We start from the raw sequence: 25651 nt of genomic DNA, 5'->3' as shown, positions 1-25651 counted from the left end.
AGTTTCCTCCCTTTGAAAATTTTATAGTTAAATAATAAATAACATGTTTTGAAATATTTTTATTCTTTTTGTATTTAACTTTTTTTAAATTAAGAGAGTAATCCATACAAAAGTGTACAAAATGGATTACAATGAAAAGGTAATCTCCCTTCTGCCCCACATTTTCATTTCTTTTCCCCAGAGGCAACCACTATTAACTTCTAAGCCTTCTGCAAAATTGTTTGTATATACAGAAGTGTGTTATCAGTCTCTTAATCCTCCCCACTCCAATCTGTTTTATTTTTAACATGCAAACTATGGATATCATTCTATACACAAATTACTGTCTTGTAAATCTTTACATATCAGCCACTAGATTCATTTTGTTAAAGCCTATGTAGTACTCTAATCTGTCATGCTCCAATCTATTATGTAATGTAATGCATAGAACATAATGTGTTTTACCAGTTCCTTCTTGAGAGACATTTTAGTTTGTAGTCTTCTGCTTTGTAAATAATATGGCATTGAACATCCTCATATATGTTTTTGCATATACATGTAAGTATTCTATAGGATAAATACTGAAAAGACTGAATCAAACATGTAGACTTTTTTTTTTTTTTGCGGTACGCAGGCCTTTCACTGTTGTGATCTCTCCCGCTGTGCAGCACAGGCTCCGGACACGCAGGCCCAGCGGCCATGGCTCACAGGCCCAGCCGCTCCGCGGCACGTGGGATCCTCCCGGACCCGGGGCACGAACCCGTGTCCCCTGCATCGGCAGGCGGACTCTCAACCACTGCGCCACCAGGGAAGCCCCAAACGTGTAGACTTTTGATTTTGAGAGGATTGCAAAGTTATTCTCTACAGAAGGAACACAATGTATATTCCCAACTGTGTATATGAGTGTTTATTGTTGACTAAACTGGACACTCAAGATCATATATTATGATCAAAGCTATGTTTATCCTTACCTGGGGTGGATTTTGCAGGACCTCAAAAAGGTTTATTTTTCAGATATACTTCTACACTCAAGCATTTAAGAGTACTTATGGTTACAACTCAAAAGCAGTAAGTTAGTCAGTAATGAAACAAACTTCATATCCCTTTAATTCTAGGTGTTGTTGGTAATTCAAAACAGTTATAAGGAGCATATCTATGTATTTTATACCTTTTTAGATCATTAAAAATAGTTAAATCAGAAGTCATAATCTCTGCGTGTATGATGATTTCTTTCTAGGAAAGCAAGATTATTGCATGTTTAACTATAAATAGACAACAAACTTCAGCATATATAATCAGGTGCTGAGTAATATACTAAAGATTTAGAAGTGCAGCTGTGAATTTTTTGGAAATTAAAGATGTGTACTTGTCACTCATTGTTTATTGGCAAAAAATTTTTTTAAGTTCACTGTTAACTCCATATATCGTACTGCTAGTATAGATGTGAGATTATCCACCTAGTCCTCTGTCTTAGCATTTCCTGGAGCATGTTGAATGAATAATAGATCAAATGGGGAATTCCCTGGTGGTCTGGTGGTTAGGACTCTGCGCTTCCACTGCAGGGGGCACAGGTTCGATCCCTGGTTACGGAACTAAGATCCTGCGTGCCGCGTGCCTCGGCCAAAAAATAAATAAGTAAATTAATTAATTAAAAAAAATAAATCAGATGTATTCAGCCATCAGCTAAATTGGGAAAAGCTGGTATAAGTCAAACAGGGTTTTTAATACTTCATCTCAGACTCAGTGTGATTCTACTTTGCATTATAAATCTCTAAGAACATATACTGCATTAAAAAAAAAAACAAGAGAATTCCCTGGTGGTCCAGTGGTTAGGACTCAGCGCTTTCCCTGCGGGGGCCCCAGTTTGATTCCTGGTCCTGGAACTAAGATCCCGCCTGCAAGTCTTGCAGTGTGGCCAATAAATAAATAAATGAATGAATTAAAAAAAATTTTAATTAAAAAAAATGATATTTGATCCCTGAACCCTCTTTTCACAGATCAGCTCATGAATAGTGGACTAGCCGCTTGAGTTTTCTTTACCACATCAATAAGAACTAATTGTCCAGCCTCTGGTGAATACTTCAAGTGACACTTTATCAAGAGATAGCCTCTTTTATTGTAGGACAGCATTGTTAATCTTAACATATACTGAGCTAGAATTTACTTGCCTATAATTTCCATGGGTCTGTAGTCCTAATTATATACATTATGGTTTTATCTTGGCCTATAATTCATTTTCTTCTTATATACCCAAATATCTATTCAATATAATGCTTTCCTTCATTTTTTTCCTTCAACTATATAAAATTATATGCAATTGGTATGTCAAAATTTGATACCAACATTGATAGTTCAAGGTGAAAATAAAATGAAGAGCTTAGGTTTTGGTTAGGACAATTGCTAGAAAAATGAAAAACAACAAGGAAATATCCCTGAAAAATACTCAAGTTCTTTTTTTCCGATATTAAGCCAAATCAAAAGAGCAGCACACATCTAAAGACTACTTTAGTTTTTAATGAGGGTGAGATATTTTTGCTTTAATGACAGACCCACCTGTTGGCTTATCACTTTGTTAAAGTCTGTGTTATGAGGCATTGTCCTGAAATTTTAATATAGCTGTTTCCTTTGTTAGCTGAGTATCATTATCACAAAACTGTAACAACTCTTTTGACAGTTTTATTAAAAATGTTAATAAAATATAAGCTATACATCAAAAGTTGAATAACGTCTGTAAGCAGATCTAGAAAATAGCATAAAGTCTTTTGAAATTTGTATACTTATATATTGGATTTTTAATATTTGAAGATAAACTGTAAGAATGATCTTAGTAACTTTATTTTTCATTATGTCTTAGTCCATCCTGAGCTTTTATTTTTGCTCCTGATCTCTCTTGCCTATGTTGTAAGATAGATAGTTTTTGATCATTGTTTTTCTTTGGTTCTTTTACTTTTTTGATATGGAAATGTATATTTTCTTTTTTCTTTTTAGGGGCTGCTTTCTTACCTCATCACTGATAGGCACACTTGCACTAAGCCTTACAATACCTCTGTCCATAATAGCTGACATGTGTATGCAAAAGGTAAGGCAAACTATTTATTAGATATTTTAAGTGTATTATTAAAACAGAGCTAATGAAAGGTAAGGAATGTGACTAAATTATAAAGACGACCATGAATAATACTTGATGCCTTCTCTTCCAAGCTGTTTTACTACAAAGAGATATAAAAAGTACCAAAGAAATGGGTAATGTGTTGCATTTTTTAGCCTTTCAATATTTTTCCTTAATTTCTAAATTAAGGGCAGTGTCTTTATATATAGTTCTCCAGTTTTGGAGCTGATTATGTTCCAGATGTTCTTTGGTGAGTCAGTGGTATGGAATAGGGGATATAGTTTAATCATATAAATAGTAGTGTTTTGATTTCTAACATAGACTGCAAAGGTTTCTTAACACTATGTTAATACTCCCATAGATGTGAGCGGCACAGGAATAACGTCGTTTCTCAGTGATTGCTCATTTCTGTCTGGACTCACCAGGGCGGGTGCTCCTTTCCTCGTCTGTGAAGTCCTGGTCTGAATGTGAGGGTTCTTTTGATAAATGCTGGCCGTGATAACATTGCAGAAAAGAGAATTGGGGTGGAGAGTCCCTCCCAGCAGCCCAAAGGGAGAAGTTTCTTTAGTGCTTCTAGGGGTACTAGGGAGAAAAAGATGTGCCACTGGCTCACACTAAAAGATGTGTAGCCTTTTATCACTCAGTTCAATATTTGTAAGCTTTTAATGCCAATATTAAGTAACAAAACAATGTGTGTGTGTGGTTTGGTTTAATATAGTTTGAAGAAGAAATACTTGAAAGCCCAAAGACTTATAATGCGTAGAAGTTAAAATCAGATTTTTATTTTTCTTTAGATCTTCATGCAGTTTTTAGGATAAAGGCAAAATACTCTCAGTGATATGTATCCTCTTTATTTAAAAAAACAATTCTGTGGTATTTAATTTTGTTTTATGGTTCAATAAATTCTAATTTATCTGTCATGGTTAAGAATGGAAATTTTTGTAATTGAGAATTACTTATCTTACATATACCATGCATTTTCAAAAAATGTGAATATTATAAAATATATGTAACACTAAAGTCATACATCATTAAATCCTTTTATAGATTTAAATAATATCCAGGTCTTTCCATATCTCAGGGTCATAATCTTGAATATCAACCAAAATTATTCTAGTGAAACTAGGGAAGTGCTGCTTATTAGAGGATTTTGGTAGATTGCTGTGTAAATGAAGTTTACCATACTGATACTTTGAAAACATCGGCTTTTTTGCAGATTTGAAAAATAAAAATTGAAGGTTAATTTTACTTTTGAATTTTTTAAAAAGAACTGTAACAGCGGATTTAATTTGATTAAATGATTATGTCATTTGTTCAAATATTTTAAGATGAAGGCAAAACACAAGGGAAAAATGTGTGTATATATAATAGATTAGAAAAACATACCAACAGTCATTTCTTGATTGTCTTTGCATCAAGATTAGGGAATCAGTTAAATGAGTAGGCTGGGCCTTTGGTGGGAATTGAGGGCAGGAAGATACCTTCTGGTAAAAGTAGCAGGGTATGCCCCAGACCTGTAATAGAAACATGGTAGGAGAAACCTACTTTCCTGGGGGTTTTTTTGTTCTAATATCCAAACATATTTATATATAGTTTCTGAAATTTTAGCATTTATCAACTTTATTTATTGAGCTTGAAATGTATATTTTTTTAACCTGTTGGTATTTGGTATAATAGGAAGCATCCCTGATTGTTTTCAGGTTTATATTCAGATATATTCAGGAGTTAGACTCTTTTTGTTTACTTAGGCAGTTTTCATTGTTAATAAATGTCTTCATTTAAAAAAAATTGTCTTCGTAGCTTGTTGGAAATCAAATTAAAAGTTTTTTTTAATTATTCAGCAGCATATAAATAACTGCATTGTTAAAAGTGAACTTTGCCTTTAAAAGTCATCTAGAGTTTTACTTACCTTTATAAAGTTTGCTTTTTTCAGTTCTAAAATAGGGTTTTTAGTTGAATATTCATGAAATCATTCTATCAACTATATCTGCATTTTTAACTCTCATTAGTCAGAAGTTCTTTATACTTTTTCCTTTCTTCGGTCATTTAAGTTCAGCATGGTTTTTCTAGATTATTAAATATTCTGGCAAATATTCCAAGAATATGTCATACCAATACTTTGATAACAGTGTGAAGGCTTTTTAGTACTTACTGCTGGGTGTTCTTATCCTGACTCAGCCTGTGTGTGTGTACCACACAAGCAGGACGTGCATGTTAAAAGTTGTCAGTGGTTTTTCTTGTGTTACGCATTATGAGTCCCTCATAAAAGAAACCATTATTCTCACAAAACCCCTTTACTCTGACTAATGGGTGGTATGAAATGGAATAGTATATGTTTTCCACAAGAGGGAGTCTTGCCTTTGATTCTCAGCCTCATTTTTTTAATGCTTAGAGAGGGCAAGCAATTTTTCTTCCCTATTTTAAAGATAGGAGTTACTGTTTTTGTCATTATTTTGAAAGCAAACCACCAGTGTGTTGCAGCTAAGTCTCAATAGTTAATCAGTGCAGGCTCTTTTTAGCAATTGTTTTTGATCCTTAGTTGAATCTAGATGGTAAAGGAAAGAATGATTTTTTTTTTGTTTTGGTAACTTTATGGTGTCTCATTTTTAATTTTCTTGACGACCCTGATAAAATGATGGATTGGAGGGTCAGGCTTGGCGATCTGAGGGCTCCTCACCCCTGAAAGTATTTCTCTTTGTAATCTTTATTTTACTTAGTTATGATTTCCTTTTGAAAATTTCTGTTTCATTTGTTACTAGATAATCAAGCTATATTTCATCAATAAAATGTTTGCAAAAGTTTTACTTGAGTTTCATCTGTTTTTAGTACTGTCTTAAGAACCATAACATAACACAACATATCATAGCAATAGCATAACCTAGTTTTTCAAAAGTGGGAGTTTTTAAAAATGACTTCAGGAACTAAAGGGGAAGAATCAACTTGAGAACAGGCAGTAATCAGTAAAGAAAAAATGGGCAATGTGATGTGTAAGGCAAATGCTTAAAATTTCATAATTCTGTTTCTTATGTACTATGCCTGTACTTATTAGTGAAAAGCATGCTTTCCTTTAGGCTATTTTCCAAGCAAGAAGTATTTTTGTTGGTAATTTAAGCAAGTGGTTAATATGTTGAAGTCCTGAATCCTTATATTTAATAATAACATACTTAAAATGTTGTCAAAGATTAGTATTATTTTCTTGGTGTTTTACTTTATTCCTGCAAGTTATCATAAGTGGAAAACTTACGTTAAAGGGAAAATTGTCTTAATGGTAATTGTGGGTGTTTTGTTTTTCTTCTATCTCTTATTTTTAGGTGCAGTTTTCTTGGTTATTTTTTGCAGGCGCTATCCCTGTATTTTTTTCATTTTTTATTGTAACTCTCCTGTGCCATTATAATAATTGGGATCCTGTGATGGTGGGAATCAGAAGAATTTTTGCCTTTATATGCAGAAAACATCGAATTCAGAGGTAGGTTAAGTTCTAATACAGATTTTTTAAAAATAATGTTTACTAAGTAAATTAGGAATCATATCATGCTGGCCTAGCTTTTTAGAGATTCTGTGAAGAATTTTTAAAAGATTATAATTTTATATGTACAGTGCCAGATAAAAGAATTTGTTCAGACCCTTCAGGTGATAAGATAGTTTCTTCCCAATTGCTTTTTTAAAAAAAAAAAAAAGTTTTGATTCACAGGTGCAACCAAAGTGCTTACTGCTTTGCTAAAACAAATTTATATGTAGAAAACATTTGTTTGTTTGAAAAAAATTCATAATAAAATATGATAACATTGCCTCCATTTTTTTTCAATTTCTTTCTTTTTAAGAGAGAGAAACCTTTTTACATTCTACTCTAAAAAGAATTTGGGACAATTTGTTGGGGAATCTTGACCTTGTCTTAGGTCTGACCTCAAGCCTCAGCCAGTGGAGTAGATCATTTTTAAGGGTTCCTTAGGTCTAAAGCTTTCCTAACTATTGTCTTTTTTTAAGGGTTCCAGAAGACAGCGAACAGTGTGAGAGTCTCATTCCTATGCACGGTGTTTCTCAGGAGGATGGAGCTAGTTAGCTGTAGTCCAGGTTTGTATGTTAGCTGACAGTAGTATTGAATAAGGTTCTTATTCTTGTATTGCTCAAATACAGAATCGATTTTCCATTATTAGTTGTTTGAGAGGCAATACAGCTTAGAGGCTAAGGGAGTCCAATTCTGGAGTCAAACTTCATGGGTTCCAATTCCAGCTTCTCTATGTACTAGCTCTGTGACTTTATGCAACGTTCTTAACCTCACTGTGCCTCAGCTTTCTTATCTGTAAAATGGGGTTGCAGTAGAACCTCCCTCACAAAGTTGTTAGAAGAATTAAATACTTGGTAAGTTTAAAACACATACAATATAGTACCTGAGTCGAATTAAGTGATTCCCAAGTTTTGTTTGTTTGTTTGCTTTTTGAAAAGGAAGAAGTAAAATTGTATTCAGTTGCAGATTGCATGATTATATTTAGAAATTCTAAGGAATTAGCAAAAAAAGTTACTAGAATAATTGAGTTTAGCAAGATCACATATACAGTGTCAATATAAAAAAATCTTCCTATTATTTCTGTATGTAGCAATGAACAATAATTAAATGAAATTAAGAAAAATTCCATAAACAATGAACTTTTAAAAATACCTACAAGTACATTTAACAAACATTGTACAAGACTTGTAGATGGAAAACTAAAAAATAATTCAGAGAAAAATTAGAGATATGAGTAAATGGAGAGATATAATAATGTGTTCATGGGTTGAATGACTCAACCCTTTAAGATGTACTATTAAAAAGCCAGTTATCCCTAAACTGATCTATAGATTGAGTGCAATCCCAGTCAATATTCTAACGAGCTTTCTTGTGGAAATTGACAAGATGGTCCTAAAATAAGGCAATTAAATTTTTTTTATCTATTTTTTAAAATTAAATTATACTTGAACTACAACGCTGTTAGATCCAGGTACAAAACATTGTGATTTGCTATTTCTATACTCTACAAAATAATCACAAGTGATTCCAAGTTTTTTTTTTTTTTTTTTTTTGCGGTACGCGGGCCTCTCACTGCTGTGGCCTCTCCCGTCGTGGAGCACAGGCTCCGGATGCACAGGCCCAGTGGCCACAGCTCACGGGCCCAGCCGCTCCACGGCATGTGGGATCTTCCCGGACCGGGGCACGAAACCGCGTCCCCTGCATCAGCAGACGGACTCTCAACCACTGTGCCACCAGGGAAGCCTGTGATTCCAAGTTTTAACTATTACTTATATTCATGCTAATGGTCATCATTTTACTTAATGATACACTTTAGAAAAATATTTTTTTCTGAGTATAAAATTAAGAAAAAATGTAATACTTCAGCGTATATCCAGTCTCTTCTCCATGTATGTGTGTGTGTTTACCACAACTCGCACAATATATATCCTGATTCTCTGACTATGCTTTTCACTTAACAATGTTTCGAGAACATTTCCACATTTTTTTTTAATTTTAAGAAATAGTATCTTGTATATTTCTTACATGACAGAAAGAGTACATGATAGTTTATGTTTCTCTTAATGAGTCCTTGAAATATATCCACCGTATATCTTTGGTAGGTAGGAAAGCAATTATTTATTTAGAGCAAGAGATCACAATAAATTACTGAAATTCTGGAAATTCTGGTCCCTTTCTTCTGAGATAACTTTAGACGATTTATATTGAAATGTTTCTTGGTTACACCTGGGCTTCCCCTCTTCACCTAGAACATTGAACAACTCCTGTCAACTCCTTGCACTCACATTGGCCATGAAGCTTAAGTTTATCTTCATGGTAAATTCACCTCTAACCCAAGGCTGTTTGTCTTGGTTTTATGTTTTTCTTTGATTGGTCTTTTTTTATTCTAGTTTTTCCTCTTAGGATGGTTATATATGCACATAGTTTGAAGAGTTAGAGTTCTACAATTCTTATTGTACAATGGAGCTATCCCCTGCCCTGCACTGCCTATCCTGCTTTCATTCTTTTCCCACCCTGAGGAACTCCCACCCTTTAAACTCTTCATTGATTTGTTTCATATTTTCCTCTCCATCTAAGTACCATGCTTATACTTCTATTTCTTGATTTCTCAGTTTCAGGCCTCTTCAGCTGGTTTTCCCACTATGGCACATGAGGACAGGTTACTTTCAGTTTCCCCCTCCTCTGCTCCCACTGCACTTGCCTGCCTTCCAGCCCTGTATCATTCCTACCTCCTCATCATCCCAGGATATTTATCCTGTGATTTTGAATAGATGTGTAATCAGTGTTTACATTGTTATGCCTATATAAATGTTACTTTTACCTGAGCCATGTAGGATTGTGCCTGGCATTTCCCCAGTCCAGAGACCCTCTGTTACTACCCTTTTTGGAGAATGAACCTCAGATCTTCTCCTGGGATAGAGAAGAGGCACTTGCCCAGCTGTGAAACGTGAGGGGCGGGCATCTGAGTGTCTGACTGCTTTTTCTATAAACTTTGTACCAATCTGCCTACTTTTAGTTGTTTCTTCACCCCTCCTTACAGAGGCATCTGGTTGTATTTCTTCATTGCTAGCTAAGAGTTGGCTGCTCTTTTCTTGTCTCTGTTCTTCTCTATGTCCATGTGGTTTATACTTTTTTAAAAAAATCCCTTTATTATCTTTTTACTGAGGTTTTGGGGACAGAGTAGAACTATGTATATTTTGCTCTTTTAAAATTGTTTTAATTTTTAAAATTAAAAAAATGCAAATAATTATTCTTTAAAACTTTTTAATGCTATAATTTATACATTTTCCCTCCCTAGTATGCTGTGCATTATTCCCATACTCACACTCATACCCACCCTCACCCAGATATTTTTGGAAGTGAGAGCTGGATAAAGAGGAGATAGTGAAGACTGAAGAAGATGGACTACAATAGAGTAGAATAAAGTAGGGCAGGTTGGGCAGCAGTCTTTGTCTTGACAGGGGTAATGGTGGAATGTACCTTGAATAAAACTGTTATTATGTGATCTTAAAGTAGTGTTGGATGTCAGCCTTTGACATTGCTGTAGAAGTCACTTTCATGAGTTCTTAGAACTCACCTCAAGTTCTGGTATCCAGTTATTAAGTATATAGGCTGTGTTTGATATATATTCCAATGGTAAGATAATTTTCTTTTTAGAATATAAACTATAGAAATTAAAGCTATGACAGTTGTAATCTAATGATGATCCCGTGTTTGTTTTTATTTTTAGCTTGATAATGGAACAATATACGGTGAAGAGACAATCTCTGGCAAGTTTTTGTAGAAAAATGTTTCAGTGCCTAGTCTGAAAAATAACAGTTTCAGTTCTTTGGAACTCTAAAACATATTTTCCTCTTGTCTGTTTTCTTCATTTTCATAATGAAGTACTTTGCTATGTAGCTGTGTACATATCACTACAGTTATAGGAAGTTTCAGTCTACAGTCCATCTAAAGGACCAACCTGCCTTACACATCTCAAGGAATTCAGCTGATGAAATAATTTGGACTAATCAAGGGATACAATTTTAATGTTCTGGAGACTTTATTTTCACATATTATTTGTTAAATGCTGGACTATATTATGAAAATGTTTTCAAGAAATCATTTTAAGTATATAGATTGGTGTTTCTTACAGGTAAAATGCTAAAATAAGCTGCCTATAATAGGTACGGATTATATTTTTGAGTTTTGTAGAATATTACAAATTAACAACACGAAAAATGTTTAATTTATGCAGCAAATATATTCACACAAATTTGGTAGGACTTTAGAAAGAATCGATACTTGAGAAAAGATCTGGTTCACTTACACTACATATACTGTATTATCCTTTCATAGCATTAGGTGCCTTCTACTTTAAATCTGTGACAAACCATGACAAATTTTTAAAGGAGAAGTATTATTGTAAAATGAAGAATCATGTACTTCTAAAGACTGTATTGCTGTAAGTTTAATTGATAAAGCTCTGCTTATTTAGAGTTTTGAAGAAATATCCTCTCTTCAATTAAACATTTTCATAATGGAATGATGTAAATTGAAGTGATAAAGAGTATTATTAAAATAAAATGTTTATATATATGTGTGTGTATTATAGATCTATCAATTGGTTTCTGATTTTTTCACATATAAATGTGCCAAATTATCCTAGAACTGGATGCCTCTTCTTTAAATAATTTTAGTTTTCCTAAATAAATTTTTATGGTTAAAAACCAAAGAAGGAAGGCAAGAAGAAATTCTACTTTAAAAATTACATTTGGAGATTTCCTTTACCAAGTTTAAGTTAAATATAAATACTCCTGATTTTAACTTTTAAACTTAGGTCTTATATGTCCTTATTGTGCAGCAGCTCCTGGACTCTACTCACTGTAGCCCTCAGAGGATGAATGTATGTCTCAGGATTCATCCAGGCTTTTGATTAATCAGAACGTATTTCCTTCTCAAGTTTTGTGAGATTAGTTCCTTTCTCTTCAAAATTTCTTAACACATCTGTTTTTTAAAAATTCCCTTTGCAATATTTAGCTTCAGTTCGTCTTATTCACGTTCTTAAAATTGCTTCGATGTTACCGTAAGTCTAAAATGAAGTTTAGCCATCTTTCTGCTTGTCCTGAAATTTTATATTATATTAATTTAAAAGATTGTTGATAACATTAAATTTTAAAAATAGATGTTATCCTATTTGGTGCCACCAATAAATCTTAAACCGAAAAGAATCCTGATTTTGTGAGCTTGGCACAGGTTAAAGGCATGTAAAGAATGTGGACTTCGAAGAAATTTTCTCTTGAAAAGAACTAATGAAGTACATTTCAGTTACTCAAAGACTAAGTTTGGTTGACGTTCCCTATCTGTATACCCCTCTACTTCATGTTTTTGCTGTTTTGACAGTTCGCCAGTACCTTTCCGCAGTTTACGGGATGAAATAGTTGAAACAGTGTCAGTGAAATTCAAGCTTTAAATTTTTCTGTAAATATGGTAGGAAAAGAGGTTGAACTTAGAATTTTTTGGTTGTCCATGTGCTCTATGTTCACATGTCATACAGATCATGTGTTGTCACTCAGGATTCCAGAAGTAGTCAGCCTTGTTAACATACTGGATAAATCTTGAGGAGGTCTTCCACTAGGCTATGCTTTTTGTCAAAGAACCTTTTTAGAAGCAAGCAAAATTACATTGGTTAGCTGAAAGTAGGGATTACTGCTGCTTTGCCAACTTACATATTGTTTTTTCTCCCAGGTTATATTTATCTGAATGATTTTGGTATTTGAATACTGTAGCCACGGCAAGTGAGCAGTTGAAGACTTCCTTTCTGCACCTTGTAGTTAACGGTTCACCTTCTCAGAAAATTAAGTTACGGTAGATTACTTTCATTCTGTGATTACCTAGAAGTCTAAGTATCAGGGCCCTAGGGTCACAGCAACCACACTGCAGGCCTTTGTAAATGTTGGGAGAGGTTACACTCAAGTAACTGCTAATGTCCTTCATCTCTGTTGGAACAGTGTTGGCCTGTGATTATATTTTTCTGAATCTAAAGACCCAAATAGGGATTTCTAAAACCTTGTTTCAGTCTTCTACTTTTCTTCCCATACATAATTTAAATTCCATTATTGTATAACGTTTCAAATTATGACCTTGATGAAAGGGAGTCTGCTGTTTTGTCAGAAACACTTTCAGTTAGATGAACATCAGAATCTCTACTAAAACAAAACTGAAAAATGAGGCAGCCTTAAAAGTGCTTAGATGAACGCTTTTTGAAGCTCAGAAAAGCCATTAGATATACGTAAGACATTCCGTTAAATAAATTTTGATTTTTAAAAAGTTGATACATTGACTTAAATTAAACTGATTTTCCCACTGGCAGCCAGCGAATAAAATTAATTGTTTCTATAGAAGTGAGCTCACAAGGTTAAATGAATGTTCTCAAAGGTATACAGTCTTATTTCTGGAAGAATGCTCATGCCCGCTTCACAATGAATCATGCAGAACCAATTTGGGGTTGCAAGGTGTGACTTCTCTGGAAGCCAAGGGTTTTCATAAGGCAGTTTGGTAAGATCTGTAGCACTAATCCTCAGTGTGCTGGTTGAAGAAACAAAATATCTCTAAAGAAAGATAAAGTAGGAAGTAATTTTAAAATATATTTCCCAGAATCATATCAGCAAATAAATGAAATGTCATTTTTATTTTAAGCAATTCTAGTTGTTAGAATCCTGCCTCATTTCTCCCTACTTTCCTTTTGAAATATTCTCTATTACTAAATAATATTATAGGAAGAATTCAAAGAATTAAGAGATGACTGTTACCTCTGACATCTGCAAATTTAACTTATACAGCTAACATAATTGTGTGCTGATTTTGTTTCTTCGATGGTGACAGGGCATATATGAGATTCTCAGTCTATAGAGTTTGAAGGTAGGGTTCTATTTTATTACATCATGTACCAAAAATTCCATTTGGCTAAATTTAGGTACATTTTTTTACATAGACTTGCAATTTTTAGATGCCCCACATTTGCTTTTTTATACTATCAGCCTCATCCATCTGTAGAAAAACTAATAGTACAGTATTTCGTAGTCTGTCCTGTATATGTACATAGGAAACCTCCCTTTAAATATTAAGAGCCTTTTAAAAACTGGAGACAGAAAAGGAGTTCATTATAAATCCAAAGCAAATAATGACCATTGGGAATTTATTGTTATAGTAACATGAAGCTTTTTTGTTTTGCCATTAGGCGTCAAGAGGACATGATAATTGAAATCTTTATTTTAACTTTAACTCTTATTATAATGATTACCTTATTTTCATTCTGATTTTTTGATTTTCTAAAAAAAATTGTGTTTTATATATCTTAGGAACTAAGCATCATTTTTAATGTCATTGCATTTAAAAAACAAGACTTTCCTATAAAACTTCCTATATGATAACTATACATACTAGAATGGCAACTAATGAAATCATTGACAAAAATTTAAGGAAAAATTACATATGAAAAGGAATTGGTATTCTCCGGTTAGGCATACTTGCCGAAATGCTAAAGTGAAATGGCAAAATATCCAATGAGAACATTTTGAATTTTTGGTAACATGAATTATTTTATTTTTCATTTGGGGGTTTGGAGTGGAGAAGCACTCAGATGAAGACAGCATTTCCTTCTTGATATTTTAAAGTTGGAAAAGAAAACCTTCCAAATGGAAACTTTTAACAAGGTACTTCATTAAATTCTTAGTTTTTAATTTAATTTTGCATGTGGTTTCTTTCTTAAGAGCTACTTTTATTAACTTTAACTTAGATCCTTGTATGCTGAACATTCAGTATATCCCTACTTAGTTTTCCTATACCTAGTTTTAATTATGGCAAGTAATACTAAAGTCAGTCAGGCAAGGGTATTTGTCAATTTCAGTGGATCTCTATAAGGCAGGCAGAAGATTTTTGTTTCAAGTCTTATTTATTTGGGACATAAGATGAAAACAGTTCTTCAGAATCTTACTGGCAATATTTGTTTATTCAGAATAGCTCTCACTTTTTTTTTTCTTATGAAAAAATTCAATGTCAAGCAGTTAGACCGTAACATCAAAAGCAAAATTTTGTTGAAGGCCATCCCTGTCATAATATTCAGGGATAAGGGGTAATACACTAAGTTCTTCTGACCTCTGCAGTAGCTCAGTGTAGAATTATATGTATTTTAATACGTACGCTCCAGGTAAGGCTTCCAAGAGGCAACATGCTAAAGAGCAGTGGCTCTCAAACTTGAGGGCCCACCAGCATCATTTGGAGGGCTTGCTGGGCCCACCCCAGAGTTTCTCATTCAGAAGGGCTGGGCAACGCCTGTGAATCTGCATTCCTAACAAGTTTCCAGGTAATGCCCCTGCTGCTGGTCCTAGGACTGCGCTTTGTGAATCATTACCCTCAGGAAGAGCAGTGACTTCGAAGTTGGAATTCCCCTGTTCTCCATTAGTGGATTTACTGGGGGGCAGGAGGGGGGGCAGGTATTTAATCCAGGTAGGCCTACATTTCCTTAGCTGTAAAATGGAGGTTAATGCTACCTACCTGGGACTGTGAGAATTGAGGTAGTAAAGTTGGAAGTGCCCAGTCCTACATGCCTGGGGGCCTTGATAAATGCTGATTCCCTTGTTCCATCCTCCCCTTCCTATTCTCAAATGGAAAGGGAGGAACTAAACTTAACGCCTTCTAAGTTCCTGTCACCTCTCAAATTCTGTGATTCTAAAAGTTCTCTAGTTCAAGAGACAATGCCAAACACTGTATGTGTGTTTGGTGCTTTACAGAGAGTGGTGTGGTGGTAACAGTGAGATTGCATAGACCATAGTTTCGCTTCTGCTTTCATTACAGCTTAGCATCCAGACTCTGTAAAGAAGTTTTCAGTGAGATTTGAAAGCAGCATTGAAGAAATTATATTTGAATTCATGACGGTTTCTGGAGGCTGAGTGTATCAGATAAATCGGCATGCTTTTCTCAACGACTGGCCTTATTAGAGTCTCCACTATGTTGCCTCCTATAATGCATGCTCAAATGTGTAGTTTTCATTACCTGCGTGATTTTCAGACAGCATTAAATAAGCTGCAAAACAAATCCAAGCTAAAACTGTGAGCATATAATTTTTTTAAATTTTATTTATTTATTTATTTATTGGCTGCGTTGGGTCTTCGTTGCTGCGTGCGGGCTTTCTCTAGTTGCGGCGAGCGGGGGCTACTCTTCGTTGTGGTGCACGGGCTTCTCGTTGTGGTGGCTTCTCGTTGCAGAGCATGGGCTCTAGGCACATGGGCTTCAGTAGTTGTGGCACACGGGCTCAGTAGTTGTGGCTCGCAGGTTCTAGAGCGCAGGCTCAGTAGTTGTGGCGCACGGGCTTAGTTGCTCCATGTCATGTGGGATCTTCCCAGACCAGGGCTCGAACCCGTGTCCCCTGCACTGGCAGGCGGATTCTTAACCACTGTGCCATCAGGGAAGCCTGTGAGCATATAATTTTTATAGCATGAAGTTATTCAGTGTTTTATTTAAAAATAGTCACTAGTGTATTTACTCTTGTGAATTTATAATCTAAAAAATTGGGGATGCTAAAAGTACTGGGCTAAAATACTATTAGATTTTTTTAACTTCATCTTGTTAAAGAAAATAATCACAACCAGGGTCCTTTTTCTTTACCCCGCCATCTAAATCTATACAGTATATATGCTAACGTACATATATGGAATCTAAGAAAACGGTACTGAAGAACCTAGTGGCAGGGCAGGAATCAAGACGCAGACATAGAGAACAGAGACTTGAGGATGCTGGTGGGGAGGGGGAAGGTGGGACAAAGTGAGAGAGTGGCATGGACATATATACATATATACACTCCCAAATGTAAAATAGATTATAGTGGGAAGCAGCCGCATAGCACAGGGAGATCAGCTTGGTGCTTTGTGACCACCTAGAGGGGTGTGATAGGGAGGGTGGGAGGGAGACACAAGAGGGAGGGGATATGGGGATATATATATACATATAGCTGATTCACTTTGTTATACAGCAGAAACTAACACACCATTGTAAAGCAATTATACTCCAATAAAGATATTTAAAAAAATAAATCTATACAGTAAATTTGGGGATGAGTATGTACAACAAAAAGCGCATGCAGCTAAGTGATTGGGGTTTGGCGACATATGTGGAACTTGAATAAAGCATTTGCAGCCATCCAGGATGATCTCCTTAAACTACTCTCTGCCGGGGGCCTGCAGGATGTGCACTGGAAACATGGGTGGGAGAGCTTTTCCCACACGCTGGAGGCTCTGACTGCATTTGAAATACCTATTTGTAAAAACCTGAGCAGAAGGAGGCTAGAAAGAATGCAGACAGGACATTGAAAATGCTAATTCCCTTTGTTAGTAGAACATGAAATACCTGATAGTGGCCAAAAAAAAAAAAAAGTCAATGCCAGGATACAATGTAGGGTAAAGTTCAACTAGTATAATCTGAAGTGGGTCTTAATATTCAGATTCATGTTAGAGGTTAGGCAGCAATATTTTTGTGGAACCAGGCATATATATTTATTTTGCCTTTCTTTATAGTCATACTGGTAAATTCTTGGGAAGGTTGGTTTTGCATCCAAGATATTTTCTATATGGTTGACCCTTGAACAACACGGGGGTTAATCTGAGGATAATTTATAGTCGACCCTCCATCTCCCATGGTTCCTCCATATCCGTATATTCAACCACAGACCTTTATAGTCCTGTAATATTTACTTTTGAACAATATCTGCATATTAGTGGACCTGTGCAGTTCAATCTGAACAGCTGTTCAAGGGTCAACTGTACTAAAATTTTATAGTATATTCTTAATCCCCTTTGGCTAGTAAATTAAAGCTGAGATTATCAAGTGTCAACATACTGTGATTTGTATTTTAACATAAGACAAGAGTGCATCATTTTGATCAAGTTGCAACATTTTAATTTTATCTGATGGGTCTATATTGAGTAATCAGTAGCTAAGTGCAAATACTCCCATCCCTGTAGTAGAGATCATTTTATATAAAAGTCACCTTAATTACTAGACCCAGAAGGCCAGAGGTGATGAAAGAGTACTTTAGAAAGATGAAATGTTAAATAAATAAACAAATTAAGGAAACAATCTGAGATAGATTTGCCTAAGTGTAATTTAATGCAGATATTTACCTCAGATTTGTTTTTAAACTTGATAATTTTATTCTTCCATCTGTTTAATAAAATGAATATTTTCTGATTTTCAGAACCTGGCATATTTAAATTTTAAACACAATTATAAAATTAATTCTAATTACTACTTATGGTACAAATTCTATTCTAATTTGGGGCCAGAACTATCCCAGTTTTGGAGGCAATTTGAAACTGCTTTTTTTTTTTTTTTTTTTTTTTTTTTTTTGCTGTATGCGGGCCTCTCACTGTTGTGGCCTCTCCCGTTGCGGAGCACAGGCTCCAGACGCGCAGGCACAGCGGCCATGGCTCACGGGCCTACGTGCTCCGTGGCATGTGGGATCCTCCCAGACTGGGGCACGAACCCGTGTCCCCTGCATCGGCAGGCGGACTCTCAACCACTGCACCACCAGGGAAGCCAGGGAAACTGCTTATTTTTATACTATATGATTTAGGAAAGATTATTTTATAGACTATGAATAACCTAATGTAAAGTATGTATGGTTTATTTTAATGCATTTGTGTAAAACCATATGTATATTCTACTTATAGTATGTACTTCTATTTCAGTAAAAATACATGAAAAATTCAGATCTGTCCTTGTGCAAACAAGTATTTGGTGGTTCTTTTTTTTCCGGCCACACTGCGCAGCATGCGGGATCTTAGTTCCCTGACCAGGGGTCAGACCCACGCCCCCTGTGATGGAAGTGCTGAGTCTTAACCACTGGACCGCCAGAGAAGTCCCAACAAGTATTTGATTTCTAAAGTTTCCTTTTATTCAAACATTTGCACTCATTCTTTCATGCCTGAGTCTCCAAGATGTATCTCAGGTATTTGATAAAGCAGATCTTCCTGTAGAACAACGAGAAGAGCAGCGCCATGCACACGATGCAGCCGGAGACGAGGACGACAACGAAGGGCCCTGCTTTTCCTTTTCTTCCTGCCGTTGACTCCCATTGCAGGGCGTAACCGGGAGCTCGGGACTTGGAGCCTCCGGATGTCAACTTTTCCGAGCTAGCGAGCAGAGGTCAAGCAGGCCCAGAGCTGGCATAGGCACTGGCTTGCGTTTGGAGGCCCGATTGTGTGGAAAACACGTTATCTTTAAACAGCAGAATCACAGTACGTGAAGATGTCACAGTACAAGAAATACTCTGGGGCTTCCCTGGTGGGGCAGTGGTTGAGGGTCCGCCTGCCGGTGCGGGGGACACGGGTTCGTGCCCCAGTCCGGGAAGATCCCACATGCCGCGGAGCGGGTGGGCCCGTGAGCCATGGCCGCTGGGCCTGCGCGTCCGGAGCCTGTGTCTGCTAAGGGAGAGGCAGCGACAGTGAGAGTCCCAAGTACCGCAAAAAAAAAAAAAAAAAAAAAAAAAGTGTTAACATGAAAAAAAGAAAGTTGGTTTCATGTTTGGGCTTCCCTGGTGGCGCAGTGGTTGCGAGTCCGCCTACCGATGCAGGAGAAATGGGTTCGTGCCCCGGTCCGGGAAGATCCCACATGCCGCGGAGCGGCTAGGCCCGTGAGCCATGGCCGCTGAGCCTGCGCGTCCGGAGCCTGTGCTCCGTAACGGGAGAGGCCACAACAGGGAGAGGCCCGCGTACCGCCAAAAAAACAAGAAAAAAAGAAAAATACTCTGAAGCCAGGATTGGTTTTGTCCATCTCAGGTCCACTCCAGAAAGAGGATTTGGGGGGAAATGCCTGCCCTGGACTTCTGTTATCCTTCCCAGCCCTCCTCCTCTACTTCCCACCGCCATCCTTTCCCTTTTCCTCTGCTCCTCAAAAATGTGGCTGCTTTAAAGCCAAACATAAAAATAGAACATGAAAAATATTTTTTAGTGACTGAGAGGATGAGAGCTAAAGCATTCAGGATAGTGTATTCACGGAAGTGTTGAAAAAGAGGAACTAAGAACAATAGTTTCTTAATATCTTGGAAGACTCATGAAAGACTGAAAATAGAATCTTAAGGAGATAGTGTTCTCAAAACTTTGCTCTAATTATTTAAAACTCTTCATCTTAATTATTTTGAAAAGTCATTAAGCATTTGTCAATTCTAACCATTAGAGATAAAATTTTAAACTGGTTCATTAATCATAGGTTCATCATTTTAAAGTTGGAAGGGTCTCTAGAGAGTTTCTAGTGACAGAATTAGGATGGCCATGTGTCCCAGTTTGTGGAGGACAGTCCCAGTTTACATCTTGTTGTCCTGGTATAATCATTAATAGTGCTCCAATAAAGAATGTAATTTATATTCATTCAATTATATGGCCACCCTAACGTACTCCAAGTTTCCTGACAACTAGGCTGCTGACAAATTTCACATTCTTTGATTCCCAATCTAGTGCTTTTTACTCTAGACCTGTGTGCTTGCATAAAGGAAGCCATATGAGCCAACAATCTTGGGTCTTTTGATCAGAATGTTAACTCCTACCTTGAATCAATTTTACTCCTGGAGTAGAATGCTAGGATACTTCACAGAGGTAAGTGAAGAGCCAGATTATCCGGTTTGCTCTGTTGGCCCAAATTTTCCTTCCTGGGGCCATAAACCAGTTATTATTATCAAGAAACAAATTAACAAGCAAATTTTTATTTTTCAGGTTTATTGAGGTATAATTGACAAAATAAGTTGTAATATGTAATATGATGATTTGATACACGTATACATTATGAAAGGATTTCCACTATAAATTTAATTAACACATCCATCACCTCACATACTTACTTTTTTTTTGGTCAAAAAGCTTAAGATCTACTCTCAGCAAATTTCAACTATAGTCACCATGCTATACATTATTTCCTTAGAACTTTGCTCACTTTATACCTGAAAGTTTGTGCCCTTTTACCAACCACTCCTCATCTCCCCCAACCCCCAGCCCATGGCAACTTCGGTTCTACTCTCTGTTTCTAGAAGCTTGACTTTTTCCTTTTTAGATTCCACATGTAAGTGGTACCATGCAGTACGTCTTATTTCACTTAGCATAATGCCTTCCAAGTTCATCCATGTTGCAAAGGGCAGGATTTCCTTCTTCTTAAAGTCTGAATAATATTATATATTATAAATGTATATTATATATATTATGTATATCATATATATATATGATCTTCTTTATCCATTTGTATGTCAACAGACTTTTAGGTTTACCTTGGCTATTGTGAATAATGCTGCAATGAACATGGGAGTACAGATATCGATTTGAGATAGTGATTTTGTTTTCTTAGGATATATAGCCGGAAGTGGGATTGTTGGACTATATGGTAGCTTTGTTTTTTAATTTATTGGGGAACCTGTTTACTATTTTCCATAGTGGCTGCTATACCATTTTACATTCCTGCTAACAGTGTACAAGGGTTTCCTTTTTTCCACATATTTACCAGCTTTTGTTATCACTTGTCTTTTTTATAAAGTCATCAGGCTGTGAGGTGATATTGCAGTTTCGATCTGTATTTCCCTGATGATTAGGGATGCTGAATTTCTTTTCATATACCAATTGGACACTTGTATGTCTTCTTTGGAGAAATGTCTATTCAGGTCCTTTGCCCATTTTTAAATTAGATTATTTGGTTTCTTTTGCTATTGAGTTGTATGAGTTCCTTATATATTTTGGATATTAACTCCTTATTGATATGTGGTTTGCAAATATTTTCTCCCATTCTATAAGTTACCTTTACATTTTGTTGATGTTTTCCTTTGCTGTGCAAGACCTTTTAGTTTGATTTGGTCCCAGTTGTTTATTTTTGCTTTTGTTGCTTTTGCTTTTGGTGTCAAATCCAAAAATTTCATTCTTTTGCATATGGATATCCAATTTCCCCAACACCATTTATTGAAGAAACTATCCTTTCCTCATTTTGTATTCTTGGTGCCTTTGTCAAAAATTAATTGACTAGGGCTTCCCTGGTGGCGCAGTGGTTGAGAGTCCACCTGCCAATGCAGGGGACACAGGTTCATGCCCTGGTCCGGGAAGATCCCACATGCTGCGGAGCGGCTGGGCCCGTGAGCCATGGCCGCTGAGCCTGCGCGTCCAGAACCTGTGCTCCGCAATGGGAGAGGCCACAACAGTGAGAGGCCCGCGTACCGCAAAAAAAAAAAAAAAAAAATTAATTGACTAGATGTGTATGGGTTTGTTTCTCTTCTGGGCACTCTATTCTGTTTCATTGATCTATGTGGCTGTTTTTATGCCAATGACATACTGTTTTGATTACTGTTGCTTTGTAATATAGTTTGAAATCAAGAAATATGATGCCTCCAGCTTTGATCTTTTTGCTCAAGATTGCTTTAGCTATTCAGGGTCTTTTGTGGTTCCAGATGAATTTAGCATTGATTTTTCTGTTTCTTGAAAAATGACATTGGAATTTTGGTAGAGATTGCATTGCACCCATAGATGGATAAGTATGGACAATTAATTTTTCCAATCCATGAATATGGACTATCTTTTCAATTATTTGTATCTTCAATTTCTTTCATCAGTCTTTTATAGTTTTCAGCATATAGATCATTCACCTCCTTGGTTAAATTTATTCCTAAGTATTTTTACCATATTTGATGTTATTGTAAATGGGATTTTTTTCCTTAGTTTCTCTCTCTGATTGTTCATTGTTACTGAGTAGAAATACAACTGATTTTTATATATTGATTTTTATGTATTAATTTTTGTACTCAGCGACTTTACTGAATGCATTTATCAGTTCTAACAGTTTTTTGATGGAATCTTTAGGTTTTTTTTTATATATATATGAGATCATGTCGTCTACAAACATAGACAGTTTTACTTCTTCCTTTCTGATTTGTATGTCATTTTATTTCTTTTTCTTCCTTGATTTATCTGACTAGGACTTCTGGGACTATGTTAAATAGAAGTGCTAAGAGTAGGCATCCTTGTCTTGTTCCTGATCTTAGAAGAAAAGCCTTTAGCTTTTCATTGTTGAGTATGGAGTTAGCTGTGGGGTTGTCATGTGGGGTACATTCCTTCTATACCTAATTTGTTGAGAGTTTTTAATCATGAATGGGTGTTGGATTTTGTCAAATGCTTTTTCTGCATCTATTTAGACAATCATATAATTTTTATCCTTCATTCTGTTAATGTGGTGTATCATATTTATTGATTGGCATATGTTGTACCATCCTTGCATCTCAGAGATAAATCCCACTTGATCGTGGTGTTTGATTCTTTTAATGTGCTGTTGAATTTAGTTTGCTAATATTTTGTTGAGGATTTTTGCATCTTTGTTTATCAAAGATATTGGCCAAGGAAATTTTCTTGTAGTGGCCTTTTCTGGCTTTGGTGTCAGGGTAATGCTGGCCTCTTAAAATGAGTTTAGAAGTGTTCCCTTCTCTTCTATCTTTTGGAAGAGTTTGAGAAGGATAAGTATTATTTCTTTTTAACTCTTTGGCAGAATTCACCAGCAAAGCCTTCTGGTCCTGCACTTTTCTTTATTGGGAGGTTTTGATTACTGATTCAGTCTTCTTATTAGTAATTGGTCTGTTCAGATTTTCTGTTTCTTCATGAATCAGTCTTAGTAGGAATGGATCCATTTCTTCTAGACTGTCCAGTTTGTTGGCAAGTAATTGTTCGTAGAAGTCTCTTTTGATCCTTAGTAGTTCTGTGGTATCAGTTGTAATGTCTCCTCTTGTTTCTGATTTTAATCATTTGAGTCTTCTCTCTTTTTTTTTAGTCCGGCTAAAGGTTTGTCAATTTTGTTTGTCTTAGTTTCATTGATCTTTTCTGTTATGTTTCTAATCTATTTATTTTGGCTCTGAACTTTGTTATTTCCTTCCTTCTACTAACTTTGGGTTTAGTTTGTTCTTTATTTAGTTTCCTTCAGGTGTAAAATTAACTTGTTTATTTAAGATCTTTCTTTTTTCTTAATGTAGGCATTTAATGCTATAAAATTCATGTTTAGAACTGCTTTTGCATCCCATAAGTTTTGGTATGTTGTGTTTTTGTTTAAAGATATTTTTTGATTGCCCTTTTGATTTCTTCCTTGATCCATTCAGGAGCATGTTTCTTAATCTTCACATATTTGTGAATTTTTCAATTTTCCTCTTGTCATTGATTTCTAGTTTTAAACCACTGTGGTCACAAAAGATGCTTGCTAAAATTTCAGTGTACTTAAATTTGTTAACACTTGTTTTATGGCCTAACATACGACCAATCCTGGAGAATATTCTGTGTGTGCTTGAGAAGAGTATGTATTCTTCTGCTTTTGGATGAAATGTTCTGTATATGTCTGTTATGTTCATCTTTAACATGTAGTTCAAGTCCAGTTTGGTTACTGACTTTCTGTTTGAATGATCTCTCCATTGTCAAAAGGGGGATATTGAAGTCCCCTGCAACTACTGTGTTGTTATCTATTCAATTGGATGTTGGGCACATTAATATTTATAATTGTTATATCCTTCTTGATGAATTGGTCACCTAATCATTATATAATGACCTTCTTTGCCTCTTTTTACAGCTTTTCACTTAAAGTCTATTTTGTCTGATGTAAATATAGCTACCCTGCTCTCTTTTGGTTCCCATCTGCATGGAATAGCTTTTTTCCCATCCATTCACTTTCAGTCTATGTGTATCTTTAAAACTGAAGTGAGTCTCTTTTCAGCATTTATGTGGGTCTTATCATTATTATAATTTTAAAATCCATTCACCCACTCTATATCTTTTGACTGGAGAATTTAGTTTACTTACATTTACTTTTTGATATGTATCGACTTACTATTGCTATGTTGTTAATTGTTTTCTGGCTTTTTTTGTAGTTCCTTTGTTCCTTTCTTGCTCTCTTATTTCATGATTTGATGATTTTCTGTAATTGTATGCTTTGCTTCCTTTCTTCTTATCTTCTTTTGTATCTACTGTAGGTTTTCACTTTGTGGTTATCATAACAACTTCATATGCATACAAAGGCTCTACATATGCTTACTCTCCCTCCCACATTTTATGTTTTTGATGTTACAAATTGCATCTCTTTAAATTATGTATCTATTAACAAATTATTATAGCTGTAGTTATTTTTAATGCTTTTTTCTCTTATCCTTTATACTAGAGTTATAAGTGATTTATGCATCCTCATTGCAACATGAGAGTATTCTGAATTCACGTAGACATTTACCTCTACCAGTGAGTTTTATGCTTTCATATATTTTCATGTTACTAATTAGCATCCTTTTGTTTCAGCTTGAAGAACTCCCTTAAACATTTCTTATAAGGCCATTCTAGTGGTAATGGACTCCTTCAGCTTGTGTTTGTCTGGGAAATCTTTATCTCTTCTTTAATTCTGAAGGATAAGTTGGCTAGAATATTCTTGGTTGGCAGTTTTTTTCTTTTAGCATCTTAACTATGTCATCCGACTCTCTTCTGGTCTACAAGGTTTCTGCTGAAAAATCCAATGATAGTCTTATGGAGGTTCTTCAGCTCCCTGATGCAGGCTAACTGGAAGCCTGACCTTCAGGCAGCAGCTGGGAAAGTCAGGACGTTAGCTATGTGGTCTAGCCCCTATCGGGGAGAAACCAAGAGCTGGGTGTTTTTGCTTACTCTGTGCCAAGCCAAAGGGGAAAGTCACTGGTAGTGCTTGTGCATCTATATAGAATGGCCTGTTTTCTTTGTTGGTTTTTTTGTTTTGTTTTTTGCTGCGTTGGGTCTTTATTGCTGTGTGCAGGCTTTCTCTAGTTGCAGTGAGCGGGTGCTACTCTGTTGTGGTGCACTTCTGTGGAGGGGAAGTCAGGAGCCTCTTATCTAGCCTTCTCGGTGATGTCCTCCATGTGACATTCTTAAGGGGCCTTTGGGCTGCTCACACCTTCCTCTTGTTTGAGCATCTCCACTTGAATCTTGCCACACACATTTAGTTTTAAATTGGCATTGAGGAGAAACATCTGGAATCAAATCTAGCCACATAGACCCAAATCACCCCAAGAGCTAAGG

General features: G+C 35.8%; 1 protein-coding gene and 1 long non-coding RNA gene across 10 annotated transcripts in view; both read left to right on the top strand.

The window, feature by feature from the left end:
- Positions 1 to 11171, top strand: part of SLC35F5 (solute carrier family 35 member F5) — a 182371-nt gene extending 171200 nt beyond the window's left edge. For all 9 annotated transcript variants that reach the window (XM_067742143.1, XM_067742144.1, XM_067742139.1 and 6 more), the window contains 4 exons: positions 2968 to 3058; positions 6400 to 6554; positions 7073 to 7159; positions 10324 to 11171. In XM_067742143.1, coding sequence (XP_067598244.1) covers positions 2968 to 3058; positions 6400 to 6554; positions 7073 to 7148 — 322 coding nt within the window. In that variant the 3' untranslated portion in view covers positions 7149 to 7159; positions 10324 to 11171. The remainder of the gene's footprint in view (positions 1 to 2967; positions 3059 to 6399; positions 6555 to 7072; positions 7160 to 10323) is intronic.
- Positions 11172 to 12921: 1750 nt separating this feature from the next.
- Positions 12922 to 25651, top strand: part of LOC137226711 (uncharacterized) — a 28668-nt gene continuing 15938 nt past the window's right edge. The window contains exons 1-2 of the long non-coding RNA XR_010944487.1: positions 12922 to 14287; positions 20096 to 20218. This is a non-coding gene — a long non-coding RNA (uncharacterized lncRNA). The remainder of the gene's footprint in view (positions 14288 to 20095; positions 20219 to 25651) is intronic.

This window comes from Pseudorca crassidens, chromosome 6 (genome assembly GCF_039906515.1).
Source record: "Pseudorca crassidens isolate mPseCra1 chromosome 6, mPseCra1.hap1, whole genome shotgun sequence".
NCBI lineage: Eukaryota > Metazoa > Chordata > Mammalia > Artiodactyla > Delphinidae > Pseudorca > Pseudorca crassidens.
This window is presented reverse-complemented; position numbering and strand designations above follow the sequence as displayed.